Consider the following 21,539-nt stretch of genomic DNA (forward strand, 5'->3'; position numbering starts at 1 on the left):
GCAAAAGACTATTTTGGATTCAGGGAGAATTTTCTCTCTTTGAAGATGCCCCATTTGGAGGGAAGCCTGAATTAGCATGGGCCCAGCACCACGCCCCAAGGATACACTGGAGGCAAAACCTCCGTAGGTGTGACTGGATGAAGTCAAAGTGCTCGTCCCTGTAATCATGCTCCTTCTCCAGGACACTCACCGCATCACACTGCAGGGAAGACAGAAAGAGAAAGGAGTCATCTTTTCGCCTCTCTGCCTGCTGAGGATGGGAACAGCATCTTCAGAAATAAATTATCATAGTTCCAAAGAAGACAGCCATAGCCAAAGGCCCAAGCATTAAGAGACAAGAGTGGAAAAGCAAATGGAGATTTTTCTCCTTCGTTCTGGGCCTCAGTTTCCATAGCTGTAAAATGGGGATATAATAGCCTCCATCACCTCACAGTTGTTCTAAGAATCAAACAAGGTGACATCAGGAAACAGGCCCACTGGACATGGCTGTGCACTGCACACTCCTCTGGGCTCCATTCTCACAGAATACGATGCGAATGGTATACCCGTAGCTGGGCAACACAGTGGCTCTGACTAGGAATAAAGCAGTTTTGAAACTCAAAATGTTTTCAAAGCTACTTCTTTTTCTTTTTAAGAGACAACTTTATTTCTCTATGAGTGAACTTAATTTCTATTCCCACCTCATCCTTCTAAAAGAATTCCCACCTCATCATTTTATAACTTTCTTCTACAAGAAAAAACTCAGACCTTGAGTGCCCTTCCTTCTTTTGCTAGAGTTATTATGTTCCTTTCCGAAAATCACCTCAAGTACAACAGACTTTAGAGACCAAAGCCCAAAAGAATTCTGCTGTTCCATATTATGTTTCCACCATTAGTTTGGGCTAGATAAACTGGTGTAAACAGCCTTAAGAAAACTGCTTTTAGCTCTGACATATTCAATGTAACTTAATAAATCCTGAATTAGCCCAACTCTCCCTTGGGAAGACACCTAATTAAAGCTTCTCAAAGTTTCTTTCAGATGGTGACTGTCCACTGGCCAAACTCAGCCAAGTTTACAATTCCCTGGTACACACCTTTGTGCACACTACCAACACTGGGATTCCCAGATTATGAGTCAGTACGTTGTCACCAAGAGGCAGGGCAACATTTTCTTCATCAGGACCCGAGGTCAGAGGCCCTCTTCTCTGTGGGGAACCTTGACAACCTTCTTCAGGCTCGATATAGTCTTGAAAATCTTTCACAACTACAGGTGAAAAAGGAAAAGAAAATTACACACACACACTCAAATAAAAATACACATGTCCGCTTTAGAAAACTTAAAAAGGTAGTAACAAGCACAAAACATAAAGAATTGTGACAAACTTCCTAACTGCATCCTACTGCACTATTAGGGATTTGGGGATGGTGATGCAAAATGCCAATTCTGACAAATTCAGTCTGAGCATTATAACTTCAGAGCAGCAAAGACAGTCCCCAGGACATCTTCAATTGTATCCAACTCTTAAATAGGTTTTTATATTCTAAACTTCAATAGTTTTTACTATGAAAAAAGCCCACTTTTCTTATATATCTTACATTTTCAAAACATCGGAATAGTTGAACTGTGTTACTTCAACAGAGGCGACCACTAGAAGGAGCTTATAACTTCTAAAACTCAAGTCCTCATTAGAAATAGTAAAAAAATCTAAATTCCACAAGAACATGCTGCTCCTATACAGATGAGGCATGTCCACACTAAACAGCAAGGCTGGACTTGGCCAGCACCATCTGCATCTCTTCATCATCCTCACTCTTGGAGACTCAGTCTCACCTTTAGGCGATCCTGAGACACGTGCAGGGTTCATGGACCTGTTCTTGCCTAACGTAAGAACAAGTCAGTGGTACAACATCCAGTTCTTGGCACATATAGTCAATACTTTGGCCAAGGGTGCAACCCCACAGGAGGGCCTTTAAGCTAGTCCATGGCTGTGGTTAAGCCAAGTAAACACAAAGCCCACAGACTAGCACCTTTTTATGGGCGCTTCAAGGCTCCCATGTGAGGCCAGAGAACAAGGACATGACGATCAAAGCTACTTCGAGCCAGAGGAGCAAAGAGACAGCTCTACCCTTCTACACCCAACAGGACTAAAGGACCAAAAGGCCATTTACTCTCATCCACAACAAGCTCATTAAGAAAATGCAAATACCTGGATTAAAAAGAACCTAGAGAAAGGTGCATGCACTCCTATTCACCCACAGAACAGGCTTGAAACACTTTAAAACAATGGGTTTAAATTTACAAAGATTTTAGGTTACCATTATATAACCTTCTGGAATTATCTGGGAACATAGTCTTCCATATAATACTGGGCAAACTGAAAACAAGTGACTACACCCTAAAGTGCAGATATGGTAACATTTCATCTTTAAAACTTCTCTTTAATTAAGCTCATTCATATAATTTCATTGCCACTGTAAACAATCTACTTAAGAGAACTTTACTGCATTTTGAACAAAAACAGAGAAGGGTTTTCTGATGAACTGAATCAAGGGTTCTGACATTTTCTCTTTAAAAGCCTTTTAATAAATCTTCAAATCAATGAAAAATACAATGACCTAACTGTCTAGGTAATATCTATAACTGCCCAAGATCATATGAGGCACTCAACCAAGGCTTCCAAGACAGTGAGCACGGCAGAGCCTGGACCGGGTCACAGGCGAGCTAAGTTACTGTGGGAACTGAGGCAGGGGCAGGGCAGCTCCAGCAGTCTGCCCCATGACCCTCCATTACCTACTGTGTTGCACAAACTCTACGGTATTCTACATGTGCCATGATGTAAAAATGGTTGGGAAGCTCTGGGTTAGACAATTCACTCTCTAAAGGCATGACTTAATTATGGCTGTCCAACAAGAGTAGGAAATGCACATGTGTTTTTAATAACTCAGAATTTTAGAAAATAAGTTGGAAGGCAGAGCAAATGTTGTAACAGAGGTTGGTGAAAAGGGAGGATAAAAACACTAAGCACTGTGTAATTCAGACAATAAAATGTGCATTTCCCTTAGGGTACACACATACCACGGTATTAAGCATTTCTCTCTAGATGGTGGGATGGCCAGTATTTCACAGCAGGGGCCATTCGCCCCTGGGAGGCTGCCCTTTACCATCAGATGGGAGTGGGTATGGGAAGGCGATCACAGAGTGCTCTACCATAGCTGCTGCCACCTCTTTCTCATCTTTTCCCTCCTATCTCATTGGTCACTCATTGGTTCCACAGTCCTGAGAAGACCCCACAGATAGCACCCAATCTTTTTCCTCTACTTGATAAGCAAGGGGAGCCCCAGATATAAAGCAGGAAAGACAAGACTAATCTATACACAAGCACCACCTTCTGGTGGCTCTGGGGTTGCTCTGCCCTCCCCCTCACTCAGAGCCTGCAGCCAAACAGCTGGCACAGATTCAGGACCACTGGGGCATCGAATCCTGAAAGAGTGGCCTGCCATGCAGCAGCTTTCCAAACTCTGCAGACTGGAGACTGGTGATGGATTGGAAACTACACTGAGTGACAGCCCTTCACTCATTCAATATAATACCTAGAGTCCAATTAATCTGGAAAGCGGGACTCCTCTGAGCAAGAGGATGGCTAAATGCTTTATTAAAATGCAACCTGAAACCAGCACTAAGAAAGGCACTCCTTTAACATGCGACATGAAGGCGTGACTACCATTCCAAACATCTCAGAGGAGGGGCAGTGAAAACAACGGAGGCCCTCAGAAGGTTAACCAGTCATGAGGCATGGACGCGGTTCCAGCAATTGCTAGTTGCCCTCCAGCGTCCTCTCCTCTTCCTCCTCATAACCAAACCACCCTGATACTTGGAACACACAGGCCACACAGACTACATTTCCCAGCCTCCTTAGAAAGACAGCAGGCACATGCCCCTCAGCCCTTCTTTCCTCTTCCTCCATCCTGCTGCCTGGAACACGGATGTGAAGGCTAGAGTTCTAGTTATCAAGAGGAAGAGAACCACACCCTAGAGATGACAAAGTAGTCAGCAGGAAGGAGCCAGGGTCCTTGACCTGTCTTCTCATAGCTGCTCCAGGCCTGAATTGCCTACCTCTGGACTTCATTTACAGGAAAGAGAACTAAACCTCAGTCTTGTTTAAGCCACTGTTATTTTGGGTTTTGTGTCACATGAGGCTGAATCTAATCCTAAGTGACACAGATATCAATGACTAAGACCACAAAATAAATTCAGTGTGTCATGGGAACACAAGCTTCCCAGGAGCAGGCATCTAGTCTGCTGTATGAGTCCCCATTGCCTAGAAGAGAACTGGTGCAAGGCAGATACTTTCCCTATCTGGGGAAGAGCAACAGCCTTGGCTCAATCTCCTTTTTCTCTGTTTTAACAAATCTTTACAAGGCTCTAACTCTAAGAAAACAGGTTCAGAAAAATCTCCAGTGCATTAACCCACTAATCTGGGTACGATGCTAAATGTGCAAAGGAAAACAGCTCTTCAGCCTCAGAGCTATCCTGAGAAGTTGTCTTTAAGGTCTCTATTTCAGGAGAAAAAGAGGCATTATCTAGAAAGGTCAGTGGTTGAAGACAGACGAGCTGAGCTGCATAACAATCACTGCAGCACACATGTGGGTGACCGGGGAAACAGACACGCACACAGCAAACCAAAGAATTAGACGTTAAACTCCCTGTTTCAGCTAATGTGGAACAGGAGCAAGACCAAGTTATGACAGGAAGACACACAGCAGAAATCTGATTTGAAAAGCACATCAAAATTCTGACCCCTTCTGCCAATAAGTGTGAAGATCCCGTGTGCCATGCCCCAGCAGCCCTCATTAATTCACTAAAGGGAATGATGTCATCCTGTGGAAGTGAGCCAGACTGAGCCAAGCCTGCCCTGGCCAAGACTGCTGCTGCCGCCACTGCCACAGCTCCAGCCCCTGCCCCTCCCATTTCCCTGGCAAGTGGACAGAAACTGATGTAACTGCACAGAAGCAAGGGAAAGGGAAAACAAGCTTCTGAACCACATTAAGAACAAAAAACAAAACAAACTTCCTTTAATTTGAAAGTTCTTTGTTCTCAAAAGGACTTGGACATCCTTAGTCTTAAAATAAGCTTTCATTTTAATGACAAAAGAATGACCTTGCTATTTCTAGCTAAAACCGTATTTGCTGGATCCCAAAACGAACTAAGGTAACGAGCTGAAAGACTTGTCTTTTGTAGGGCTTCCTTTAAACCTGCCAACAAGAGGGTCCACAGGGCCTCAATGGAGTGCCAGGGCAACGGACTTAGGCTGCAGAGACCACAGTAAGTGTCCACACCCACTGACGCTGCCTCAGCAGACAGACAGTAACAGAAAAGCCAGAAGACCCACAAAACTGATCACATTTTGCGGGGGGGGGGGGGGGGGGAGAGAAGAACTCTTATTTTAAAAGAGAACCAATGAAGATAATAAGGAATATTGGTTCATTTATGTTCTTCCACTGTGACACGAGATAAAGACTGCTTTGAAAACTTTTTGACTACTGAATTTACAAGAGCAACTCTGCAATAAATGGTACAAACAAAACACAGACACTCTGTAAGGGAAGCTTTGCAGCCTCTTGACACTGAAAAAGAAGGTGATCAGAACCATCCAAAGAGACTAACGAATTTTTCCATTAAGAAAATACTATTTTACTTACACTTCCTTTCCAGCTCCCTCATTTCTTCTGGTGGAATTTTCATTTTATCAATGTGCTCACGTAAAACACTAGCCCATTTCTGTAGAGATTCCATCACAGTCCAAGGCCTAGACATGTCTGCAACAAAAATGACCAGGGTCTCTGGCAAGGATTCAGCAGAAACTGCAAACTTCAGCAGGCCTTTGTGGTACAGGTCTCCATCCAGAATCCACACATTGCAGCGCGTGTGATCTAAGGAAAGAAGGGAAGCTAAGTTACTACCTGACAATGACCATGAGCACAGCTGAAAGAAGAGCCACATCAGGAAGAACTTGAAGGCGACAGCCACAGAAGTCCCTACAGAATACAAATGGAAATCCGAACCAGAAAAGGACTCAAGTGCTCAGTGGACTGCAATCCTTGGTCAAGGTGGCTGATGAATTTGTCTAAATGAATTGTCTAAACTGTAAAATTTTTTAACTACCATAATATATTTTGCCCACATCTAAAAAAATTCCAGCAATGTCTGAGGAGTAAAGCATGAAGGACATTTTAGCTTTCAATAAGAATCCAAAGATACTAATAAAAGCTACAAATGTTCACTGATCAACTGTGCCATAGTCTAAATAACCCATTCTCCTAAGGCACCAGCAATCTGTGAGGCAGCAAGCTGAGCTGAAGAGCCGGCGGTTAAACAAGCTCTTCTCGTGCCAGTCACTCAGCAGTGCATTCACATACTACGAAGGGCGCCAAAGAGACTGGACCTTTGTATTTAAATCCCAAGATAAAAACATTACTTATATAAATTGATATATGAACTACTGGGTGCCTGATGATACTAAGGAATTATAGTTATTTTTCGTATGACAATAATATGGTTATGTTTTTAAAAATCCTTATCTTTTAGACACACATACGGAAGTACTCACAGATGAAATGATATAACATCTGAAATGTGCTTCAAAATAATCCAGTGTGAAGTGAAAAGAGAAGAGGGTGAAAGTACAGTTGAAATAAAATTGATCAAGAACTGGTAACTGTTGAAGGCAGGTGACAGATACATTGGGGTTCATGAGACTAGTCTACGTTGCATGTATTTTTTGTTTTCCATAATAAAGTTAAAAACACATACACACATATACGCAAGTGCTGACATTTAATGAAGCATGTGGTTCCAAAATCATACCTGGATGATCAAAGAATAGAAGATAATTCTCCAAAATGATAATAAAAATTTTGAGATATGATTTTTGAGAAATATTTTTTTACAAAAGTGCCTTCAAGGAGAACTCCTATCATCAAAAACACTATTTCATTAACTTCTTTCCCAATAAATTCCAACATACACTTTAAAAACCTGTCTTCCATTAGCTACCTTTATTGCATAATCAATTCATTAAGATGCTGTAAAAAAATTTATATTCATGACTTTATCCCAACAGAATAATAAGTTACCTACATCTAGCTGCACTTTCAAAACTCTAATACATTTCAGATAGTGGTTTTGGTTGGGTTCAATGAATGCCTTCAAAAATATTGCTCTGTATCTGAAGCCCAGAGATTTTAATGCCTGCCCCTCACCAGGCCTGGTTCCTTTTTTTCAGTCTCTCTTCTCACTGCCCACTACACAGAACCCACCCACGTGCACGCAGATCACACACACCACATGTGGCATTAAATGGATGCCCCCAACCCTGGAGGCAGTGGTCCTTTGACCTGTCATGCCCCACCACAAACCAAAGACAAGCCAGAGACCATTTTCTCTAGCTGGGTGATTGCCTGCAAAATGTATATTTATAACACCATCACGCCACATGATAAAAAAGACTACAGCTGAAAGATATATAATTAACCACAGCTAAGGGCAACTCTTCCATCAAAGAGGAACTTGCAAGTAGGTGGCCTAAAAAAATCCCATAAATGCAGAGACCAAGAAGTTCTTAAGGCAACCTTAAGGAATCTGAAATAAAAGTTAACATGTACTTCATCTCAAAGGCAAGTGGATATGGTTAATATGATGCTTTGGCATGAAATACGTAACAAGCAGCTACAGAGATTCACAAAATACCTATACTATGTTTTATATTTTCAAAAGGGTACTAGAACTACCACTTTGTCTCAAGCATTTGACTACACCTGTCACACGCCAACTCTCATTCTGTCAACCTACAAAATAGGTACCGTTACCCAACTCTAGAAATGAGGAAACTGAGGTGCAGAGTGGTTCAGTCAGTCACAACTAGTGATTACAGGAGTGGGATTCTAAACCAGTTCTACCTGGCTCCAAAGCCCAAGTTCTTTCCACCATAAGAATGCTGCCAACAAAGACAGGAAGCAAAAGACTCAAATGAGGCCCTCTAGGCCTGGCTCAGTAGCCCCTAAGTCCCAGCCCTACTCACACAGATTCCAGTAGGCCTAGATGGCACCTGAATGCCTTTGTCCTCCTTACACAAGGTTAGCCCTCAGCACTGGGTCTATCTCCTACCTTTCTTTCACATCTTTCACGGAATGTTCAGCATGGCAAAGGAAGCTGAGGGAGGAGGAGCAGGAATAAAGTCCCCGGAGTTCAAAGAGGACCACTAAGTTAACGTTAATACAACTCAGGTCTCCAAGCTTTCACAAGAGATCCTTACCTATGCCCTCTATCACATGACTCTTAGAGATTGAAGAATCTCAGTGCTGGAAAGGACCTGGGTCCAGCTTCTTCATTTTAGCAATAAGGACATGAAGGACCAGAGGTGGTGGGATTTGCCTACTTATATAATCACTCTTACATCATGATCCTTACTGTTTAAATGGGTAAAGACAAATACAAAGAAAGTAATGAAGATATTTCATCCTTAGGCTGCAGATATCTTTCCTACAAATAAAAAGATCTAGGCATCGATAACTGTTTATTTTACAGCCATTCAAGACCTAACATAAAGCCTAAAGTTTTTTTTGTTTTATGGGTTTTTGTTTTTGAGGAAAATTAGCCCTTAGCTAATATCTGCCGCCAATCCTCCTCTTTTTTTGGCTGAGGAAGACTGGTCCTGAGCTAACATCCAAGCCCATTTTCCTCTACTTTATATGTGGGATGCCTGCCACAGCATGGCTTGCCAAGTAGTGTGTAGGTCTGCACCTGGGATCTGAACCAGCGAACTCCGGGCCACCCAAGTGGAACATGCGAACTTAACTGCTGTGCCATCGGGCCGGCCCCAAACCTGAAGTTTTTAAAGGAAGCATTACTGACTAGTGGTAACCAAAAATCATTATTCCAATCCAACTCATACTTATAAGAAAGAATTTTAAAATGATATCTAATCCTTTTAAGAGTGCTTACCATGTACTTTTAATCCTAACTACCCTGTAGGTAGAAACAATTACCATCCACATCCTGGAGATGAGGAATGAAAACAGAACACTATCACTTCTGAGCCTCTATTCCCTCCACTGAAAGGGACACAAGAAATTACCATTTCTAAACTGTCACAAAGAGACTCAGAAAACTCTCCTGTGATGCTCTGAACCACACCAATTTCAGATTTTCCCCTAGAACCATGCAGAGTAACAGTGGTGCCCAGATCTGTCTGCCAAGCGCTGTTTTCATAGAAAAGCCCAAAGCTTTTAAAAACATCTTTCTTACTACAGTTGGGTGCACCTGAAATTTTACCTTCAGTATCTCCTTTCAAGTGGGGGCTACCCAGAGCAGCAGCTAACAGCCCCATTCCCTATTTTTGCTAACATACTCTACAAAGGAAAGTGAGTAAAGTCTTGCAAAGACATACACTTCATCTATCCCCCCGTTTCTAATTCTTTTAGAACTAAGAAAATTGAGACTGCCTGGCCATGTTGCAGGAGCCACAACCAAGGAGTCAGAGACCTGCACACACCCCTTATCATGGATCAATGCGTCACTCACCATCTCGGTCCTCGTCATGGACACTGAGGTAGAGATACTCCAGGCCTCTCCCTTTTTTGCCATGCTCGGCTCCTTGTAGTTTAGTCATGAGGGTTGTTTTACCAGAACCATCTTCACCTACAAATGACAGATGTAAGAAAGACAAATGTACTGTTCATTCTAAGCTAGGACGGGGAGTCTTGACATTCACACAACAAAGAACAACTAGGAATTTCATGCAGAGCCTGCTCTTGTCTCATCTGCATTCATAAACACAGCGGGCTTTGCTGTTAAGAGTGGCTGAGGCGGGGAGGAGTGACAAAGGCGGTAAGTTCTAAGATCTAAAATGATATTCTACTGCAGTTAACCTTCCTTCATGAGGGATGGAATAAGGCAGGTCCACAGGCCCTACCTACAGTTTACAAGTCATGCATCTGGAGAAGTGAAAGTAAACAGTGGGGCTAGTTTCTCATAAAATAAACTTTCACCACAAGAAAAGCAAGAAATCTTCAAAATATAATTAACCTTAAAGCCCAGAAACTCTGAACTAAAAAAGTCTGATCCTGCCTCACAATCATGAGGAATGGAAGCTATGATTTACTTTTGATTTTAGTACATCTCTTTCATAAGCATCCTGAAGGATAGGAAACTGATGAAAATAATTACAGACTTAAGCAAAACTCTTAAGCATAATCTCAATAATTATCAAGCACCTCCTCATCCCCCTCCACCCAACTAACAACCCCGCCCCCCCCACAGAGAAACCTTAAACATCAAGAAGAACTACCACCAAGAAACACCACTAGGCACCCCTGGGACTTCATAATATGGAATTACAGCACATGAGAACTGCAAGGCATTCCACAGATCAAAAGCCTCCCCGCCATCCCAACACCACTCCCTTATTCCGGGCCTCCACATCCCATCTGGACCAGGGGAGCACCTGTCAGCCGGACTTCAGCACCTGCTCATTTTGAGCCACTTGCCAGAGTTCTCTGCCTAAAACATGGATCTGGTGACCTTGATTCCCCACTTCTAGTAGATCTCTAGGGATCTTCTATTACTTACTGCTGTGGCCATCACCTCAAGACCATATGCTTCCCTGAAAAACAGTGGGAAAACGGCCCTTGAAGTGATTCCCATGAGGATTAGGGGATGGAAGTGAAATAAAAGGTCCTGGAGAATCAGGGGCCTTCAGGAAAAAGCATCAACTCTCCAGGCTTCCACAATGTGCCCCCAACTTACCTCATCAGTCACCTTCCACAAGGAGCTTCTGGCAACTTCCAACCCCCACCTTCTTGTCACCTCTCTGTTCCTGCAAACACTAACCCTCTGTGGCCCTGCATGTTGACACACCCTTCAAAACACCTGACCTCCAAATTACCCTCTTCCAAACAGCACCAAGCAACGTGATGATCCCACAGTAATCTACCCATTCCTAGCACGGTGTAGCACAATCACCAACACATCCGTCTCTCACTAGACTGAGATTCTTGTGTGGTGTCTGAGGGATGTCTGTGCTGTCCCAGTGCCCAGTCTACAGGACCCACCCAACAAATGGATTTGCTGTATGAATGAACCCAGTCAAACTCCTTCATTTGTATGAAGAAATTGAGACCAGAGATGTTAAGGGACCTGACCCAGGTAACCCGGCAGTGAGGACCGCAACAACGCGAAGTCGTCCCTGGTGAGGATTCCAAGCCCCGCTGTCCTTTGCAGAGCCCCTCTGACTGTGCACTGCTCATGATGATTGAAGAATGGCTCTTGCAGCATCTCTCCCGAGCCTAGATCCCAAGTCACTTGTTCTCCGGCCTCCTCCACCTAACCTCGTCATCTATTCACTCCCCTCTCCAGGTCCACCATTCAGTGAACTTCGAGACTATGAGCGCACGGAGTCAGGGACATTTAAAGCAAGGCTGATGTTGCGGCCAAACGCCTAAGGAATGTGCCGACAATCCCATGCCAGCATCACGGGCTCTCCAAAAGGGACAGCATCCCAACCCCAGACGCGGTGGACTTGGCCACTCTCCGGCTGTCCAGCCGGGGTCTCCAGGCCCTCCCGGACGAGGAGGGCTGCGGGCAGGCGGCAAGGGAGAGGAAGGCTGGGACCTGTGAGAGGGGCGCCCGCCTCGCCCACCCCAGCTCCCCGGGCAACGCCCTGCCGCCGGTGCTCACCAAAGACCAGGATGTTCTTGCCGGAAGGCAGTTTAGACCTGGCGCGAGTGGACACCTCGCTCAGGATCGAGGACCTGTAGGGACAACGGCAGAACGGTCAGCGCCGGGGCCAGCACGGACCTCAACCGCCCGCGACCGGCTGTCAGTCTGTCCGACGGCCCGGCGCCCCGCCCGGCTCCCCGCCCGGCCCCTCGCGATCTCACCATAGGCTCTGGCCCTCCTCCTCCTCGCTAGTCAGGTCGCCGGCGGCCGCCACCGCGGGCCCGTTGGGGCCCAGCAGCAGCTTCTTCTCCACCCCCACCGGCGCCATCTTGCCAACTGCAGCCACAAAGAGGGCCCTCCCCCGGGCCCGCCGAGGACCCGCGAGGACCCCAGCTGGGGCGCCCGCCGCCCGCCACCCTCGCGCCGCGCCGCGCCGCCCGCCCCGCAGGGCCAGCGCCGCCCACCGCGCTCTGCCGGGCCCGTGATGTCCTCCGGCTCCCGCAAGTCCGTGAGGCCTCCGAGGTGGCGGGAGGTGGGTGGCGGTCAGGCGGCCGCCGGGGCAGCTATGCGCAGGGAGGCGGTGGCGGGAGCGGGAGCCGCCCGGACGGAGGGCACGCTGGCGGCCTCTGCCGGCCGAGGGGCGCTGCGGCACTCCGCCCCGGGTCCTCGCCCGCTCGCCGGTCCCGCGGCGCCGTCGGGGCCGAGGCAACCAGGTTGCCTGACGGCAAAAGCTCAGGCTTTGGAATGAGAATAATAGACGATAGCGCCGTTGGCCTAGCGCTGACCGTGTGCCGGAGTCACACATTATCTCACTGATTCTGTCTAACCCTTTTACAGATGAGAAACCTGAAGCTCAGACAGCCTAAGAAACCTGTCCAAGGACCCAATGCTAGAAGAGAGCACCCCAGTACTTCCAATCTCATTCACCGATCTTAACCTATTATATCATGAATTTTGCCTAATCCTAATGATGCCCCGCATTGAAACACTGGCCTTATGCCAGTCCCCCAGATCCTCATCAAGATCTTGCTTTTCACCTCCTCCTTCCTTGACTCTATTTAAGATTGTGAGATAGTGATCTTTACCGCAGTGAACAAATACGCTTGAGTTTAATAAGTTTTTTTAATGATATTTTCAGGGAACCACTATTTGACACCAGAAATAGGAGGCTTTAATTTCCTTTCCTCAGGGGAAAAAAAAAGGAAAGGAAAAGGAAGAGATGTGAAAAGGGAAGGGACAGGGAAAAGAAAAGGGAAGGAAGAGGGTAATGGCAGAAAAGGAAAGAAAAAACTCATTTCACCTATCAAGCTTAACTTCAGGTGTGGCCTCTACCTGACGGCTCTTGCTATCCTCTGTGGAAACAGGCTCACCTTACAAGGCATTTCTAAATATCACAAGAAAGTGGGATATGGCAGAAAATCAATCACCTATGTGGGTTTCAGATTAGGATTCTCATCCTGGCTCTGCCAAAATGTTCACAGCATGAATTACAGGCTCCAATGAATGGGCATATCACCTGCCAACCTGAATGTAAGATTCAAACAAGACAATGGGAGTGAAAACCCATTAAGAGTTACACTCCTGGAAGTCTGGGAAGAGCAGGCAAAGTGTTGTAAATCATAAAAGGGCAAGCAGTGTCTGAATTTTCATAAGACAGAAGATGAAGTTAAAAAATACAGGTCAGTGAACTTCATCACCTAGGTGAAATTCTCTAATGTAACCAGTTAAAAAAGGAAAAGATAGCACCAGATTTATAGTTTCTTTCTTTTTTGCAGGAATACCAAGTAGGAGGATGCCGCAAGACAGAGCAAATGCAGATTTCAACAGGGCATTTGACAATTCACATCATAGACAAGCAAGTGAAATGTAGGCTGGACGATAGCATTGAGGCTTGTTAAAGACCAGGCCCAGAGGGGGCTGACGAGCAGGGACCACAAGAGGAGGCTGCGAGGGGCCTGCTCTAATCTCCCACCCTGGCCCAGCCAATTCAGGGTGCCAGTAGTGACTTGGTGAGAATGCAACAGCACACTCATAGAAGTGTGGATGACCTGAAGCAGAAAGAGATGCCCAATATTCTGGATGACAAACTGAGTACAGACTAAATCTAACAAGATGAAATTTAACAGGGACTACTAAAGTCCTATATAGTGGGGTTTAAAATAAATGCACAAGAACAAGATAGGAATGAATAAAAATTATAATCTGTAAGTCTTAACTATATTAACTATAATCAGTTGGTCATGTAGAATGCCAAGAAGCATCTAAGCAGTGTTTGATTTTTCTATTACATAACTTCCAATCAATAAAAGAACTGTTACCTAAGACCCACTTAAAGTGGAAAAATGTGTTTAATTCATATCAGAACAATGATAAAGGGCCAGCCCCATGGCCAAATGTTTAAGTTTGTGTGCTCCACGTCAGCAGCCCAGGGTTTTGCCAGTTCGGATCCTGGGTGCGGATCTCGCACCACTCATCAAGCCATGCTAAGGCGGCGTCCCACATAGCAGAGCCAGAAGGACCTACAGCTAGAATATACAACTCTGTACTGGGGGACTCTGGGGAGAAGAAAAAAAGAAGATTGGCAACAGATGTTAGCCTTGGTGCCACTCTTTTAAAAAAAAAAGGGATGAGACAACTTCTGATTAACAAGCTAATAAGGCTGAGGATTATCTAACTTATAAGACAAAATGTTTTCCCCTTTGACCTAAAATAACTTTCATAAATTCTGAGAAATACAAATCAACATAACCCAGCAGACTATTTAAATCATCCCCACAGTGCTTAGGAAATACTGACAGATAATGAACTAGATTCATTCACACTTTAAATGCTTCAAGGAATTTTCCAAATTGTAAATCATTCTTTTGCCTAAAGGAAAACTTGGATTTAAACAGAAAATTTTCTGCTTATTGACCCTCTGGAATTTCATTGTGGATCAGAAAATAAGAAATTTAATAAAAATTCTGCTTTATCTAAGAAATAGTCATGATCTGAAAAGGTCAAAAAATACATGCTTATGGGGAAATATCCTTTGGGACTGAAGAATCTACTAGAATGACATGAAGCAGTGAGCCAATGGGTACAGAAGCACAGCCGAGCTTTCAGACCCTGATACTTGATCATTTTGCCACAGCAACAGCATTTTAAGTACAATGGAGGCTGCAACAGCATCTTTTGGGGATGGTGATGGAATATAAAAAGAGTAAGAAAAATAGAAAACTGGGACCTAATGGTTTTCCACCAGAATAAAACTAACTTGAAAACAAACAATAAAAAAATTGTTTTAAACTTTTAAAAAGCAAACACAAATAAACATACACCAAAAAGAAGTGAACCTGACCATAGTACTTGGGAATATTCAAAGCAACTGCACAATTAGCCTTTATAAGAGGAAACATTTTAATTAACAAAATTTCAAACATTGATTTAGTATGTGCAAACCTCCCTTGAACAGCTTGGGAAACTATTCTGTCTTTCCAGTGAAGGACTTTCACTGGGTAAGATACTAAAATCCAAATGTCTCACATAGTATTCATTGCAATATAATGTCAAATAATGTTTAAAGGCTGATAATTTTTTTTCTCTTACCTATATTCTTTGAGCTTAAAGAAAAGTATGTTCCTAAACAAATGTTTTACTTTATAAAGGAATTTTGTCTTACTAATCTACACATTGAAAATTTGTCTTATAAATTATTTTAATAATTTGATGAGCTAAAGCATCACAAAAGTAGTTAATTAAAACAGTATCTCTGCTTCCACATTCCCTATCTCATGAGAGTTTAGAAGAATATTTTAAATTTTGTATATTCAAGGCATTGTATCTTAAGAGTTCAAACTAAAAACCGACAAGTCTTCCAATCAAGAAGCTGCACACTTGGGGCCTTTGGTCAGTTTATGGTACTTGTGAGCAAGGTCCACAGCCTTCCGTCCTTGCTGAAAGGGGAAAGACCACAAAATTAAATTCCAGTGATTTCCCATTTTCTTAACTCCACTGAAAAGGTAATTTACTTCTTCTTTGGTAAAGTTTTTACGAATTCTTCTTTTTTCTGTAATTAAGGAGAATTGTAGAATATATTAGTACTTACTGAAAAAATGGATCTTCTTGAGACCCAAATAAGTGCTTAACTTATTCTAAGGATATGAACTATACAGTGAGAAAATGTCATTCCTGGGTTACTCATCATATAGAAATCCACTTCAATTTTTAAAAGTTGAGGGCCTACTATTAAGCTAGATGCTATCACCGTGACTTCTTCAATAATTGTAATTTAATCCTATTGCAATAATATTTGTAACACTTTCCAATCAAGAAACACAAGTTTATAAACATGTTATTTTTAATTCTCTCAACATTCCTGTGAGGACAGTTAACAAACAGCTTACCTATCTTACAGATACAGTCTTCCCAAAGGGCTCCATAACTTCATAGAATAGAAAAGAATATCAATACTTGTTACTTTAATTATCAGGCTTGATTAATAATTTTAAAGAATAAGGGTCTTTTGAAATTCATTTTAAAAAACATGTTCACTACCTATATAGGTGCTCACCTTGATTAAAACAAACAAACAAAAAATAGGCTGCACAAGAAAGAAGGAAGTTTTTAACTATTGTTTGTTAGGGATACTTTCTACAACAGAAAGAATGCAGTTATTATCTGTAAACATAAATATCTTCTGGTGATGATTACTAGGAAATAGTTTTAAGCTTTTTCATTCACTGTTAATTCACCTTATCATTGTAGGTGGATGCTGATGAGGAGGAGTTTTTTTTATTTCCACTTAAGGCTGCTATTTACTTTAGCAGGACCTGGAATAGTTGTGCTGGGACACCCTTAGAAAATCTTGCCCTTGCAGGTCAAGACTGTTAGCCATTTTTCCACCTCTCCTAGGACAACAGCCACAGTTCAGATCTTTTAAAACAGAAGATAAAATCTTGCCAGCAGAAGGCTGAGAAATCAATGAAAATAATGTCTGATTATTACTTAATGGTATTACTTAAAATGCAAGCTCCAGGAAGACAGGAATTTTTATCTGTTTTGCCTACCACTGTATCCCCAATTGCCTAAGACAGCATCTGACACCTAGTAGGTGATCAACAAATATTTGTTGGAAAAGGAAAGTTAGTATTGGTAAAAAACTGTTTCAAAACTTATCAGTGAAGTTACTCCTTACTTTTGGGTCTACTGGAAAACTGTAGTTATCCAAGAAATAGACTATTTCAATTTCACTTGCTAATCGATTTGAACTCATTACAATCAGGATTGGATGCGTTACTATAACATTCAGGATACTGGGGTCCTGGAGGTGTTCGTGTAAAGCCAATCCAAACTTTTCCGTTGCAGCTGCCATCTCATTAACATCTGTGCCCAGTTCCTCAAAGGTTGCTGCAGCAGAGTAGTGGGCAGCCTAGGAGGAGGAGGCAACTCTCTACACCCAAAACTCCCTATGGCTTCTTTAGTGCCCCTCTTAACATTGATTGGGCATTAGGAAAGAGGAGGGAAAAATAGGCAAGAAGGCTCAGTTCTAGAGACTCTTATTTTTCAAACCCTCTCAAGATACCAATCCATCTTAAAAGAGACCCTTGTCCCCAAGGCTCTTTAAATGCTTAGATGCTGCAACGGTCGCTTCTCAAAAGAATAGTCTCAAATTTGAATGTAACCTATAAATGAATGGTGATGAATGTCTCTAATACAAAAGGGAAATTTATCAAGAAGGGGAAAAATGGCAATATATCAAATATTCCTGGCCTGCTTGTGAAAGAGATATAAGACCAACCTAATCACTACCTCCTCAAGACGCCTTTCTAAAGTCTAAAAAAGCAAGCCAAATTATTAACTATTTGGTTTTAGCTAAAGCAATTCTAACCTACAAAAAACAATGTATTTATAAGCTGCATGTCACTTAACAGTATTTAGGATCCCTCTGTATAATCAATAGATAACCATAATTATGTACATTTCATAAGGCTCTGCAAGTGATTTTACCATGTAAAATGATTATAAAATATTTTTAGTTGTTACAAATTTTCCTTTAAGACATGTTACTGAAAAAAAATCTTCTATTAATTTGATGCCAACTCCTTGCCAAAAACAAGATTTCCAAATGCAACATGTTTCTATGGAAAAACATCCATTTTCTAACAGTTTCTACAGAAAATATTATTTTAAAAGTGGTCTACCCTATAGTGGTACTGAATTTAATTTGCATGCAGAACTTTTAACCTAGAAAAAGATCCAGATATAAAAAGTAAATTTGAAGTTTCTTTAAAGGTTTAAGAAGTGAACATGGCCAAATAAAACTATGTGGCAAAATGTTTCCTGGATGTACCAAGTCCACAGGTCTTTGCAATAAATAACAGAATGGCTCTACAGATGACACTAATTTCCAGGTTATTTTGACAAGTAATGTACTCAACTGCTTATTCTTACTCGCAGGTACTAATTCCATATGAATAGAAGAAAACGGTAATGTTCTTTAAGTCTCTGTGATAAATTTGGAATGGTGATAAACCTGAAATGTTAACCCCGTAGTTCAATAAAAATTCCCATAAATTAACTCATCATTTAAGAAGTATTTTGATTTTCAAGCATGGCTTTAAGGTTTATACTGTTTGTCTCTTCAATTTTGATTGTTTGAAGTGCTATAGTTACAAACCAAAACCTTCTCCAAAATCTCTCGGAAGCACTTATGCAAAGGAGATAATTTTGTTCTTAAAATAGAAAAGTGATCCAGAGGACAGAACAGGAGCTTCTGGTGAAAGACAGGTTTGCATATGAATTTAAGTTCCGCCATTTGCCTGAAACTGGGAATAAAATAATACTTACTTTACAGTGTCATTATGAGAACTAGAGCATATAATATCTGTAAAACATCTAACACATAGTAGGTGTTTAATAAATATTAGTTTCCTCCTGCTCCTTCCCCAGCTGGCAAGTAATGGATGGGGAAGCCACATGAGGAAGGGAAGAAGGAAGCCTCTTTACTTAGGAAGTATGACCCTCATCAGAGCCAAGGGTTATTTAAGAGCCATCAATGATGACATTGAGAACAATCATTCAGCTGTTCTTTCTCAGGAATATATGAAATTTAGGTTTATTTAAAAATTAAATATATTCACTTATTCCTCCAAGGGTAGTAGATTCGTTACTGAGTTGTCGTCTTCTACGTGGGGTCAGCAGAATTTCTGAAAAACATGGAAAACATTTAGCATGCTTAGAATATCAATCTGAGTAATAGCACATCAGTTCCATTGGCATGCTATTTCCTTTTTCCCCCCTTCTAACAGGAATCCTTAGGTGGATTAGGAAGAATTTTTTAACCACCAGAAACTAAATCTACTCCCTGGGTACATCTTAAATCACTGGTTGCTCAGAGACAGATTTTCTTTTCAACATTATTTTACCCTCTAGTTTTTAAGATACTTCATGTTCTAGATTATAGTTCAGAAGGTATAGTCATAATTACAGTTTTAAAGCTGCTGAATTAATTACTTTTGTTACAGATAAGTGATTTCCTTAGTTCACTTTTATATCTGTCTTCAGCTTCCACAATGACTTTGTGACGATCACATTGGTATGGGCAAGAGTGCAAGAGCTTGCTAAAATTTCGGCTATTCAGAGATTTTCCTACTGCTATGCAACCTAAAAGAAAACAAATCAAAGTGATGTATAGCTGTTACAAAATATCAAGTAACAAATCTATGAAAGCAAATATCTTTATGATGGTAACTGAAGTGAAATCAAGAACTTAATTACAAATACATCAAGAAGCTCAAAGTCATGTGAGAGAGTAAAGACAACAAATACAATACAGTGAAATAAATGTTGCAATAAAGGCATGAACAGAGTTATGCTGATATAGAAAAGGAGCATCTACTCTGGTCTGGTTCTGAGCAGAAGCCACTGTTAGGAAAGATACAAAAGAAGTGACCCTTATGCCCAGTCACCTTCCCCGCCCCTGCCCCCCGCAATGTTTTATTATAGAAAACTTATGAAACACAAGAGTAAAGGGAAAAGTATGATGAGCCTCCATGTATCCATTATCCAAATTCAATAATTATTAACTCATGGCCAGTCATATTTTATCTACACCTCACATACTCTGCTTTGCCCTCCATCTATGCACTGGATTATGAAGCCTAGAATTTGCATTAAAGTATCATTTCATCTGTAAATACTTTGTATGTATCCCTAAGAGATAAGGACTTTAAAAAAAAAAAAAAAACAAAACCATTATCACACCTAAGAAAATTATGCTTAATATAATCTAATATCCATTCAGTGTTCAAATTTCCCCATAATGGGAGCCGGCCTGGTGGTGTAGTGGTTAAGTTCACATGCTCTGCTTCAGAAGCTTGGGGTTTGCCAGTTCAGGTTCTGGGCACAGACCTACACACAGCTTACCAAGCCATGCTGTGGTGGCATCCCACATAGAAAAGCTAGAAGGACTTACAACTAGGATAGACAACTATGTACTGGGGCTTTGAGGTGGGGGCGGGGGGAAGAGGAAGATTGGCAACAGACGTTAGCTCAGGGCCAATCTTCCTCACCAAAGAGCAAAGCTTAAAAAACAAAAAAATTCCCCATCATTTCAAAGATTTCTTTTTTTTTTTTTTTTTTAAAGATTTTATTTTTTCCTTTTTCTCCCCAAAGCCCCCCGGTACATAGTTGTGTATTCTTCGTTGTGGGTTCTTCTAGTTGTGGCATGTGGGACGCTGCCTCAGCATGGTCTGATGAGCAGTGCCATGTCCGCGCCCAGGATTCGAACTAACGAAACACTGGGCCGCCTGCAGCGGAGCGCGCGAACTTAACCACTCGGCCACGGGGCCAGCCCCTCAAAGCTTTCTTTTTATAGTTGGCTTTGTTTGAATCATGATCCAAACAAGGTCTACCCTTACATTCAGTTGATATGTCCCTTGAATTTCTTTGAATCTCTAAATTCCTCTCTCTTCCCCCTTATCATTTACTTGTTGTAGACAGTGGGTCATTTGTACTACAGAGTTTCCCAAAGGCTAGATTTTGCTGATTACATCCTAGGTGCACTCTTTAAAATATTCCTGTGTGCCCAATAAACTAGTAATTAGATGTAGATGATTGATCAGATTCAGATTCAATTGTTTTTAGTAGAATTCTTCACAGGGAGTATTGTATACTTCTTACTGCATCATATTAAAAGGCACATCAAGTCTGACTATCTCTTTTTTTAATGTGAAGATGGATCAGGAGGTTCAGGTAATGTTACCCACATGCATCTGTAAAAAAGTTCTCCATCTGCCTGTCACCTAATGGTATTAGGGGCCTATGCCTAAAGGATTAGGAGAAGTTAGCCAGGCAGAAAGTTGGCTGGGATGAGGACATTTTGAGTACAATGAACATGTGCAAAAGCAGAGAAGAGTGAAAAAGCAAAGTGTATTCAAAGAATCATAGATACTTTGGTGTGGCTGCAGTATAAGGTATGAGAGAAGTGTGGGAGAAAAGTTGAGGCTGGTGAGGGTTTCAAGGCGCCAGATCAAGAAGGGTCTTAAAAGCTATGCTAAGGATTTTTAACTATCTTCAAGTCAATGGGGAGGAACTGAAGGATATTTATGAAGCAGGGAAATGACATAATTTCATTTGGTTTACAGAAAGTTCAGCTGAAGGTAAAAGGTTCAGTTAAGGGGTTACTTCAACAGTCTGGAAAATAAAGGAAGGGATTCTAAAACACAGCATTTATAGGGAGAATGCAAAGATTTCTGAGGTTAAATTGGTGAATAATGAGCTGTTGGGGTAAGGAGGAAGTTTAGGATAATTCTCAAGTAATTTGGTAGTTGACTGAATGGCAAAGTTTGGAATAAGCATGGAA

The 21,539-nt window shown here is 42.0% G+C and overlaps 2 protein-coding genes across 7 annotated transcripts in view; both read right to left on the reverse strand.

Moving 5' to 3' along the window:
* Window positions 1-12,515, reverse strand: part of DYNC1LI2 (dynein cytoplasmic 1 light intermediate chain 2) — a 31,430-nt gene extending 18,915 nt beyond the window's left edge. For all 3 annotated transcript variants that reach the window (XM_046681993.1, XM_046681992.1, XM_046681991.1), the window contains exons 1-6: window positions 11,917-12,515; window positions 11,714-11,787; window positions 9,560-9,676; window positions 5,680-5,910; window positions 1,074-1,243; window positions 106-199 (exon numbers count right to left, since the gene is read on the reverse strand). In XM_046681993.1, coding sequence (XP_046537949.1) covers window positions 106-199; window positions 1,074-1,243; window positions 5,680-5,910; window positions 9,560-9,676; window positions 11,714-11,787; window positions 11,917-12,500 — 1,270 coding nt within the window. In that variant the 5' untranslated portion in view covers window positions 12,501-12,515. The remainder of the gene's footprint in view (window positions 1-105; window positions 200-1,073; window positions 1,244-5,679; window positions 5,911-9,559; window positions 9,677-11,713; window positions 11,788-11,916) is intronic.
* Window positions 12,516-15,108: 2,593 nt separating this feature from the next.
* TERB1 (telomere repeat binding bouquet formation protein 1) overlaps window positions 15,109-21,539 on the reverse strand; it is a 44,430-nt gene continuing 37,999 nt past the window's right edge. For 3 of the 4 annotated variants that reach the window (XM_046683264.1, XM_046683262.1, XM_046683263.1), the window contains 3 exons: window positions 19,190-19,339; window positions 18,817-18,882; window positions 15,109-15,743 (listed from right to left, as the gene is read on the reverse strand). In XM_046683264.1, the coding sequence (XP_046539220.1) occupies window positions 15,556-15,743; window positions 18,817-18,882; window positions 19,190-19,339 (404 nt within the window). In that variant the 3' untranslated portion in view covers window positions 15,109-15,555. The remainder of the gene's footprint in view (window positions 15,744-18,816; window positions 18,883-19,189; window positions 19,340-21,539) is intronic. The other variant, XM_046683265.1, reaches the window with a different exon arrangement.

Source organism: Equus quagga, chromosome 13, assembly GCF_021613505.1.
Source record: "Equus quagga isolate Etosha38 chromosome 13, UCLA_HA_Equagga_1.0, whole genome shotgun sequence".
Lineage (NCBI taxonomy): Eukaryota > Metazoa > Chordata > Mammalia > Perissodactyla > Equidae > Equus > Equus quagga.